The sequence below is a fragment of the Solanum tuberosum genome, unplaced genomic scaffold (genome assembly GCF_000226075.1).
Source record: "Solanum tuberosum cultivar DM 1-3 516 R44 unplaced genomic scaffold, SolTub_3.0 scf00183, whole genome shotgun sequence".
NCBI classification, from domain to species: Eukaryota; Viridiplantae; Streptophyta; class Magnoliopsida; order Solanales; family Solanaceae; genus Solanum; species Solanum tuberosum.
Genome location: NW_006239110.1, coordinates 778324 through 789425, shown reverse-complemented (window position 1 = coordinate 789425; position 11102 = coordinate 778324). Strand labels below are relative to the sequence as shown.

The 11102-nt window shown below is 36.8% G+C and overlaps 1 protein-coding gene across 5 annotated transcripts in view; it reads left to right on the top strand.

Moving 5' to 3' along the window:
* The window catches only part of LOC102602857 (ENHANCER OF AG-4 protein 2), a 22615-nt gene extending 12093 nt beyond the window's left edge, over nt 1–10522 (top strand). Inside the window, exons 9-15 of one of the 5 annotated variants that reach the window (XR_001474350.1) lie at nt 1–289; nt 360–855; nt 1912–2004; nt 2098–2182; nt 2363–2517; nt 9190–9298; nt 9811–10522. Coding sequence is in view for 2 of the 5 variants with exons in the window: in XM_015312098.1 (XP_015167584.1) it covers nt 1–289; nt 360–855; nt 1912–2004; nt 2098–2153 (934 nt within the window). In the remaining 3 variants the exon portion in view is untranslated. Of the gene's footprint in view, nt 290–359; nt 856–1911; nt 2005–2097; nt 2183–2362; nt 2653–9189; nt 9562–9810 lie in introns of those variants that run through there. The other 4 variants (XR_001474349.1, XM_015312098.1, XM_015312099.1 and 1 more) reach the window with 4 other exon arrangements.
* Nucleotides 10523–11102: the final 580 nt, after the last annotated feature.

Here is an 11102-nt window from a genome sequence, read left to right as displayed (position 1 = left end):
TCCATCACCGGCGCCACCTCCACCTCCATTATCTCCATTGCCACCTCCACCCCCACCACCACCCCCACTTCCTCCATCACAACCCCCACTACCTCCATCTCAGCCACATCCATTCCCTCCACTGCCCGCTGGACCACCTCCTCTCATGTTCCCTCAACCTTCTTTCCCACTCCAACATGAAGTAGGGACACAACACTTGCACACTCTCACTCCATCAGTACCATCGCCATCACCTGTAGTGGCATATACGCAACCTCCTCTTCCAAACGAAGTTAGTAACATACCCAGTGTAAGGCTTCTTGCTGTGAGCTATTTATGTTCTCTCATTATATGACACTAAGACTAATATTCTTTTACAGGGTCATCGGCTACCACAGGTAGCTGGAAACATGCCTCATGGTCCTCGTATCAATGCTTCTAATAGGAATGAGGTATTCCCATTGCAACCACCTTCTTTTACACCAGCAGGAGTTAGTAATTTGAGGGAATCTTCTGGATATAGTTCACGGCCTTTGGAATATGGTTATAACGATGCATATATAAACCCACCAGTTTCTCAGTCCACGCAGAAATTTCAACCTGGTAATGTGCCTTTTACCCCAAGGCCCATGCATCTTAACCCTCCACATCAAATCCCCTCCAATAGTTTTTCGTATCCAAGAGCCCCAGTGCAGCAACATCCACAACAAGCATATCCTACACCGTGCTCATTACCAGAGCGCTCTGATGGATCGAGGCGTTATATTGGTGATGAACAGTGGAGGGTTCAACCCAATGAGTTCAATGGTGACCACCAGCGCAGTATGTGGATTGGTGCAGGAAGATCATGCCCTGGTCCAACAATTGCTCAAGAAGGTTTGACTCTTTCGCTATGCTTTTGTTGATTTACATGAGAAGCAAAGTGGCAGGAGTTTGGATATAATGAATTTCTAAAAAAATAAAATGAATTTCTGCTAGCTCTTAGTAAATCTCCAATAACTCATGAATTTTGACAGACCATATTATTCAAATTTTCAAGCCTGCATATGATGCTTATACTGGCCCTCTTTTATCTGCATTGTCAAGTGGTAACGTGCATGAAACTGGCACAAGCTCTAAATATCAACTGTTGAACTTGATCCGTGGAAACAGAAATCATTCACTTGGCTTACCAAAATCTAGCTGTTACTCGTCACTGGTCAGGGCATAGGTTCTGCTTAGATTCATTTGTTTTTGTCAGTGGGACATGTAATACTTGAATAAATTATTGGTGCTTGCTGATTGTTGAAGAGTTCTACTATGCACCTGTGACATTTGATTGTGCGCTCTTTGTAGAGAGTCATGTTTTTGTACGGCATATATCTAGGTTTGTATACATCTTGCATGCGGGAATTCTCCTATATGCTCAGTAAAAATTAGTTCTTAATCAGAAAAAAGAAAAGTGATAATGTATAAGGCATTCCACCGCTACTAAGGTTGGTGATGCAGCTCTTGCGCTTGTTGTGATCAGTAACAACCATAAATGTATTTGGAGAAACAGTACCATACTAAACTTTAATCTTCGATACTTCTCAATTCCTTTTGTGGCATGACATTTGAGGGTATCTCTTTAAATGATTCATATGAAGGTGTGACACTCACTTATAGTTTTAGTAGGCACTCCCTCTTTCCTTCTTTTCTCATTCCAATTTTACTCCGTCTCTTATGTTCGGTTATAACGTGATGGCTTCAAGTTGTGGCCGGAAAATATTTTGTTCTTTTTTCACATATGAGGGCCTACAATACATACCTAAGTTCTTTACTAGGTAAACTGTTGAAGTTGTAACATCTGTTAACAAAAAAGAAAATGTGGAGCAATCTTGGATTTTGAATCGTCAATCATTGTTTAGCCGTTCTTCAATAGACCACTTTGACGAGTGACTTTCATGGCAGGTTATTTCAGACCGCCTGATAGACCACCTGTGAGTAATGTTGGATTCCAGCCTTCTGGGTCAAATGCTTTCCCTACTGGTCCTCCAATTTCAGGTGAAATATTGGTGAAGAATTTATATTTGAATTTGCTTCTTGATTCTTAGTCTCAGCTTTGTGGGAGAAAGAACTGACTGACTAATGTGGTAGGTCATGGAATGCCTTGCCGACCGGACGTAACTGTCCTCAACTGGAGGCCAGCATGAGGGCCATTGACAGTTGGTTTTGATCATTGGTGAGTTACTGGTTAACCAGGATTTGTAGTTTGGAAAAGGACTTGGTTGACATATCTGCACATCTGAGCTTTGTGCATGTAGAGTTCTTGGACTCCTAAGAATGGTGTCATTTACTGCACTTCTGTCTTAAATTCTTCTTTCTTGGTGAAGTATATGACCTTTATGTTTGTTCTTTTCAGTATCTAATGGTGGCTCAAGTAGGATACAGGACTGACATCTGGAAAAAAGACAGTAATTAGAGCAATTGCTGTAAAGTTGGGTGACCCTTGGCAGGATTTTGTACTATTGTAATTTTCCTGACAAATGCATTTCACAGACACATACTTAACAAAGTGTAAGCCCTGTTGACCCTTGTAATTATTCTGACTATACTGAGTTATAGAGTTCGGTGCAGATGAGAAATATTTGTATTAGCTGGTCATCTTCCTTTAATTTTGTTATTAACAAGAAATCATCTTCTTTTTTTCAACTGGTTAATCTTGTTGAATTTGGTGATGTCTTTTAGTCTCCAGGTAATGCAAGTAAAATCCTATCATATATCAGCAATGAGTTACTGACTCTATCCGTGTACAATGAGAATCCTTCATAACTTGAAGAATATGTTTACCACTGAGTATTGATATAATAATTTGCTGCCATACTTCATATATAACTGGAAATTTGGGAGGATGCATAACTGATATAGGCTAACCAAATTTTCCCTGTTTCAGATTCTCAATTTTGAGAATTTCCATGTTGGCATTCTTAACCCTTGCTCACATTTTCATTTAATCTTTCTTGTAAACGTTAGCAAGTTAATCAGAGGTTTTTGTTTTACGGTTGAAGGCACATGATGCCCATCAACTGAAATTTTTTAATTGGACATACACATGAGCATTAGGGTCACGGCTCCTGCGGTGCACAGGGCCTGCCCTTCAGGTGTCTTGATACAAACAAAGATAAGTCAACATTTTTCGCCCCCCTTTCAAAGCACCCCCTCATCTCCTGGTTAGGAACATCTATGTAGATAGGATTGGATACATAGTGCAAATAAGCAAGCAAGTTTGAATCTTCATTCATCTTTTTTGGTTTTCCTTGGAATTTCCATCCTCTTGTTCTTGATGTTGGAGAATGTTTTTGATATCAGTTTTAGAGGGTAACAAGTGAGTGACCTCTCTTTTTTGTTTTGTGATATGAATATGTTATATAGTGATCTATATCAAGGGCTATTTTATGCCTACAAATCTATCACAACACACAAATAAAAGAAGCAACTATGCTTCAATCCCAAACAAGTTGGGTTCAACTATATGAATCCTCAGTTTTTCCCCATTTAAGCTCAACTCATGCCATCATCAGATCAAATGAAACTGAAAAATAAGTTAATATCTATGTAATAATAATACTAATTTATATTAGAAGTTCTCTATATTTTAATTGTCGTGCAAGGAAAAAAAAGGAAGGTAAAAGAAACAGCGTAGCTGAAATCTTAACAGGCACCGTTATTGAAATAAGGTCATACTACTTAATGCATTTCTTACCCCTCAGTCTCATCCTAGGCTGCCTACTTCTTAGTTTAGTCTTAACCCGAACAGTTGTTCCAATTGCATAAATAGCACTTCTTTTAGCTTGAAGTGAGTGCAAGTTAGAAATATCTATTAGTTCAACTTTAATGTGATATCTTTTGACCAACTTTTTGACTTTTCCCAATTTCAAATTATTGTATTAAACTTGTATCTTCAAAAAAATAAAACATGTATCTACATGACTCGGTATGATAATTCAGTCGAACATAAGGACAACTGATGACCCTTTTTTCCCCTTTGTTTATAGAGTTAATGTTCTGCCCCCTTAATTTGCATCAATCATTGATTCCTTGGATAAGTTAATATTGAATAGGATTCCTTAGAGCTAAAATATTTGATTGGATTTTGGAATCCGTTGAAGAAAATCTGCAGATGACATTATTTTTGCAGTGAGCTGTAAGACAATAAAAATGGTGTATTTTTGATGTAGTCAATGAGTAGAAGTTTTTCTCTTCACACGATGTTCCTTCCGTGGGCACAAAATGCTGTATGACATCTTTGAGGTCTTTAATTTCATCTTAGCCAACAACTGATATAAGACTGCTTTTCTATTTGTTTGGTAAAGAAATTTTATAATTTGTAATTTCATCTGAAGTTGATTTAGATAATTTAGCCTAATAAATAACACATACCAAAGTTTTGGGACAAAAAGTGGAACATGTGTAATTAGTTTTCGTCACATATCAGATTAGGTGGTGATAAGTTACTGTAATCTGATTCTCACCATTACCATAATCTGATTCTCACCATTACCATAATCTGATTCTCAGAAGCTGCTGCTACCACCATACTGAGTATTAAAATTGATTTAGAAAATATAGCCTTGTAAATAACTTACCAAAGTTTTGGGACAAAACTGGAACATGTGTAATTAGTTCTTGTAACATATCAGATTACGGTGGTGATAAGTCACTGTAATCTGGTAATTACCATCACTATAATCTGATTCTCAGAAGCTGCTGCTACCACCGTACTGAGCAACTAAATTGAACCTTCTGAATGGTTGGTGTATTATCTGAATAATTCACTGTAATCTGATTCTCAGAAGCTGCTGTTACGGCCATTGTAAGTATTAAAATAAACTGTTCAGAGTTTGGTTCTTACAAACATAATCTTTGAAGAATCTGAACCTATCTGTTTGTCGGTGCTTCAACATTTTATTTCTTATATTTATTGGGACCTGCTCCTCCATTTGGCTCACTCTCTTGAACATGTTTTCTTTGACATTCAAATATACTTAATATTAGTTGGACTTGTTCTTAAACCTGCTGGATGTGACAGAAATTGTGGAGTTCTAACTGTTCTTAATTTTAATGCATAGTTGATAGACTGCCAAAAATGAAAGGCTTCACTTCTACCTATTGTGAAGTACAAATGTGGTAGCACTGTTAAAATTTAGAGCACTGTGCGAACGAATGAGAATAAATCATTAATCTTGTGAACTTTGAAGCTAAGAAAAGTCATTTCTAGTCCAATTAAATTACTGTTATTTATAGGTGCAGTCTGGTTAAGTTACTGTTATTCACATAGAAAATGATGCAATAAATTTTTCTTGTTGAAAAACTTTTCCTTACTGTTATTTATGAGTGCAGTCTGGTTAAGTTACTGTTATTCACATAGAAAATGATGCAATAAATTTTTCTTGTTGAAAAACTTTTCCTACTTCCATAGATTCATGCACAAGTAGATGGCAGTTTTTGTTTGGTTTAGCATTACTTTGTTGCTAGTGCCCACCTATGCTGACAATTGCATAATCCTTCCATGAGAAGCATTTCTGTATTTGGAAATCCTGCAAATTTTGATGGTTAACAGACATTATATGCCTTCATAGCTCGGGATGATTATCATATATTGTTCCACTCATGGTTGGTTACCTGGGAGATTTCTTCAATCACATATTGTGGAAAGTACAAAAGCAAGGAAGGTTTACCAGAATAGTGTAATATGGCATCCTAGATTATTGTAGTTTGACATCTCATGGTTATTATGGAAAACCCGCAAATATGATTAGGAGTATTTATTAGTGGCCGGTTTTACAACAGTGTCTTAGTTGATTGCCAAATTATGCACAACATCAAACCTCTGGAATACACCCCCCTCCCCCAAAATAAAACACCAACCCAAAAACAAAGATGATAAATATGAACTCTCTGACAGGTGACTTTCACTCCATGTAATTATCTTTTGTAGGGCTGGTTCAGTGCATGTTTGCCATATATAAAAACAATCTGCTTACTTGTCAAAAAGAAACTCTGAAGTCTATGAATAAACTTATCAAAGAGAGGACAAGTCCAGAAAGGAAGGTCTGGGTAAGAGCAGAGAGGATTCAGGACAATAGGGGTAATAGAGTCAGGTGAAACTGTTTACTTGGTCTTTATCAGGAAAGAAGAATATACCTGACTGATATTTTCAAATCTCACTTGGATGTCACTAACTTTGTTTTACGAGGAGAATTATTATCATACCAACTGCACCTCAAATCCAAACTCTAGAGACTCCCCGTGGAATAATATCTGGATTCCCAAAATAACTTAGATGTGGGTATTGTTTATTACCAGCTTACCACCATCTAAATGCTGCATTAGTTGTGCAGGGATATTTCTTATATGCCAACCAAATTTTGCATTAGTTATGTAGAGGTTCTTCTTAATCCAACCAACCAAATATTGTCTTATTCTCTGCCAAGATTAATTTCCCTAAGGCCTGAACCTTTCATCCAAACAACCTCTTAAGTGAATTAACAACATTTTGGTTTGAGAATTCTGAAAGAGATGTGCTTTTTAACATTTTTTTATATCAAATGTGTAAATGAAGGAAGATGTGCGAGAAGCTAGATGAAATGTACCATTTAACATTCAGTTGGCGAAAGAGCTTGTTAAGCTGTTTCTCTAATATATGCACGTGCTCTGTGGAAAAGTTAAATTAGTGCTACTAAGGAAGCATGCCAGCAATGCTCGTGTAGGCAGATGCAGCATAGCTAGCACCTAGCGGAAGCACATAAAGATTCTAATATGTTGCTTCAGCGTGCATATTTTGTAGTGTATGTTTATTTTCATAAGATTTGGCATAGAAGTATGTACCATTGTTTGTAGAGGGGTGTAGTGCATGAACCAATATTGTTTAAGCAACAAACTGCAGGATCTTGGCTATAAAGACCTAATTAGGTGTTTTAGTAGGCATCATAAGTGTTTTTTTTGTATCTATAGGTGCCTCAAGCTTTTGTGCCACTCTTGTCTAAAAGTTATGCGTACATGGGTTTATTAGGGCATGGGACACAGTTTGCGTTGGTAGGAAATGATAAACTTCTTGACTTGTTGTAGAAGAAAATCAGGTGCAGAGATGTTTTTTTCTTTTTGAACATTAAGTGCAGAGATGGTATGTTGGCATAATTACTCAACTTAAAAAATAATCTGTCTTAGAATGTATGGAATAATGGCCTCCAAGGCCTAGCTCGAGTGGCAAAAGGTGGAGGATTTGTGGCTTAGGTTGCAGGTTCAAGCCCCACACCATGCCAAGTGAAGCCCAGTATTCAGGTGGAGAAGGGTAGAGGGGCTGACCCATTATCCACCGAATTTAGAAGGCTGTGATTGGTCCAAAGGATGGGTCACAAACGGATTTCTCGGTTATTAAAAAAAAGAATGTATGGAATAATGGGTTGGTCTAGTCATCACAGACTGAATTTTGTCTGTTAGAATTTCTTCTTGCTGTATTTTTTTCAGCAGCCTAATACTTTCTGTAGAGAAGATTCTTGAAATATTTTTCATGCGGAGTTTGAATTTGCTCTGACATGAACTTCATACTTGTATGATTCATTATGTGAGATAGGCCCAATCATCCACCTACTTTTATTTTTGCACGTTGGAAATTCGTTAGTATTGCATGGTAAAGAATATATATTAGAACTAATGTCATGATATAGGGTGTTTCGAATTATCTATGTGAGATTTTTGCTTGTGATTTGTAACATAAAAAAGTCTTATCTCAGTGTGTATGTCCATGTCGTGTTGTATATTGGATAATGTCTGATGTGTTACAAAATGATTATTACAGTGTTTAGAGGGTTTTCATGCTTTCAGCTTGAGAACCCAAGTTCTATATAATGTTAGATTGCAACTTATATTGAAATCATTCTATGCCTGCAGATAGTATGTATGATCACACTGTAGCTTGAGATTCGTGGTAGTTAGCTTTGAGCCCTGTCTAGTAATTATTTTTTGAACTGCTATTCAATATTGGCTCATGGATGGGAGGTGTTGTGTTTACAAGTAGATTGCTTATTTTGGAAATTGCTCCTATCTTCTCCATCTCCCTATTCTCCTTTCTTCTCCTTTGTTGTGAAAATTATTGATGGGTTTGAGTTTCAGTTTACTGATCTTTCTTGGCTACAGAATCTCCTCATAAACCTTGTTTATCACCCAAATTTCAAGGCATTGCGTTATATAAGCCTTTTATATTGGAATATGTTTATTTATAATTTCTTGGAGCGGAAGTGTTCAACATAAGTCATGGGTTCTACTTTCGTAGAATTGTGTTTCAGCAAGCCTAGCGTGCTATATACCTACCGCGAACAAGAGCCAAATCGAAGACATTCCTTTCATTCTGTTATATCCCTCTTGTTAGTTGCTCCTCTTTCTGTGGATCTAATGGTCATAGAACATCTTGTTATGAGTTGCAACTGTTCAAGAATTCTTTCTTGTGGGCCCATGTCTCCCGGACGATGCGCTCATCTAATGTAAAATCAATGAGTAGACCTCCCCTCCCCTTCTCCTTCCCCATACCATAGCCGGAACTGTGTTACCGTGTCTAGCTTAAAGAACATTATATTTTTGCAAGTAAACTAATATAATGGTCATAGACCATCTTGTTATGAGTTGTGACTGTTCAAGAATTCTTTCTTATGTGTAGTGTGTGGGCCCATGTCTCCCGGACGATGTGCTTATCTAATATAAAATCAATGAGTAGACCTCACCTTCCCTTCTCGTTCCCCATACCGTAGCCGGAACTGTGTTACCGTGCTCAGCTTAAAGAACATTATATTTTTGCAAGTAAACTTGTCCTTTTACCTGCTATAGTTTAACCGATAAAGTTGACTGGCTCCCAGGGCTGTACTTTGCTAGTTGCTTTGGAAGTTCTCAAAGAGGCAACTGCAACTTAATAATAGACTAATTGCAGCACAACTTTAATGAAAGGAATGCTATTAGAGTAGCTAGTTATTGCGCTTTATTTGTTCTTTGTACAAGTGACTTGAGCATGCTCCCTTGGGGAGTTCTAGACGCTTATGCTTCAATTGTTTTCCTGACTTTTCTGATTCTTGTTCCTAATTTTCGCTTTTCCTCCCTCTGGGCATTTTGCAACAACAGGAATATATGTCTTATTGTGTTTACAAGATAGAGGCCATCTGATTTGAGAGTGATTTTGTTAGCAAATGTCAATTGTTTCAGGTATTACGGAAGATAGCTAGTCAGCATGCAACATTGTAGCCCTTTATTGGTCAGCAGTACAATAATATCTAATTGATCCTGGCAGATTGTTCTGCTGCAAAATTCTGAGGTAATTGTGTAGTCAGATCCCTGAACTGTAGCAGTACACCTCTGCTTCCTTTTTTGTCCGTTCACCACAAAATGGTGGTCCTTTTTTGTGAAAGAACATTTGCAGTTCATATGTTTTTTTTTTCTTTAAAAGCAAAGAGTTATGTAAAATTTTCATGTATATCTGTCGTTGGATGGAGTTACAATTTTGGGAAAAAAGGTAATTGTGTAAATAATTTGAAATATTATGAGTAAGTAGGATATCTACAATATTCATCCATTCCATCCACAAATCTTGGCACTATGCTGTTGATTGACCAATTGACATCGTGCAATCTGCTTTAATAAAGTTTTTTTTTTCATGGGGATTTTTCAGCAGTGATTTTGTGTAGTGGATGTCTATCTTACACACATCTGAGCTTTTCATTAACTGTCACTGTTTATGGACGTTGACTGGTGTACATGTCGAAACCGTGATGTTGTATCTGAATGTTTGCATCAAAGTTTTCTTGATATTATAATCATCTGTTTTAGGATGTTATTCATTAAGACGGTGGTAACTTTTGGGTTATTTGTTGAATTTGGAGTGCTCCGACTCATTCTCAGTGCTGTTGAGGTGCCTAAACATTTAATCATAAGCTGACAGTCTGATGATCTGTGCTTATCTTGAAAGAACATGAAACATGGATTTTACTATTAAAGATCATGAATTCTGATGAAGATGAAGGACCCCAAGAGAGTTGAGAAAGGGAGAAGTTAAGGTTGGTGTGGATGGTGGGAAAGCAAATTGGAGAGTATTTCATCTGTCTTGACCTACTTAAAAAACGAAAAGATTTGTTGGGCTAGAAAATTTACTGTTTCGTGGTGGTTGTTGAAGATTAGCTTCTTGAAAGCTTTACCAGAGGTTTCCTGGAAATTAATCTTTCGGTGCTGAGCAAGGGCAGAAAAAAGAAAAATGAAATTGTAGGAAATTGTTTTGCTGCATGTGTTTTCAATTTTGTGATAACATGTGAAGTGGAAGAACATTGTAGCTGAGGTGAACAATATTCAATGCTTGGACCCAGATTAACAGAAAACAGTGTGCTCTGGAGTAAACATCAAATGTCGGTGCTTCTATAAGTGGTATGGACGTTTTCTACTTATGTTCAAGTTGAAGCAAATAAATTATGGGTATTTTATCTAACAATGATTATGATTTGAATCTGTTGCCATGATATTTTTGTGAAGGCATTTTTAGTTTAAGTAAGTACTATTCATGTTTAGAGTTTTCCTATTCTGCATATTACTAAAAAAGAGACGGAAGGACAGGACCAATATGTATTTATACCTATCAACTCACAGACGCCTTTTCCAATAATTGTACTGTTACTCACAGGCATATCCGATTAATAGGATGACATTATAATAGTTGGGTGAAGTTGAAAAGTAAAGCATATTTCAAGGTGAAGTGTTCAAAGGAGTTTAATTTTATTTGTGTTTGGACTTGAATCTCAATTGAAAAATAAATAAATATCTGGAAATGAATTTCGATGGAAGAATGTAATCTTGAAATTCGTCCAATTTTAAAAATCGTAGATATGAGGTGCAATCTTTTAGAGGCGACAATCACCATAAAGGTCCTGTTTTGTATTTTAATTTATAAGTTAGATTCTCATTTTAGCATATTCGAGTTGTCTTGCTCCGAACCACCAACTTTTCTAGTTTTAATGCATAAGCATCTGCTATTGATTAACTTGGAAAGTGGGTACTCGGATAAATGGAAGCTAAGCTTTGAACTTTTAAATTCAAATTCATTGCAAACAGGGTGAAAAGAAAAAAAAAATGAG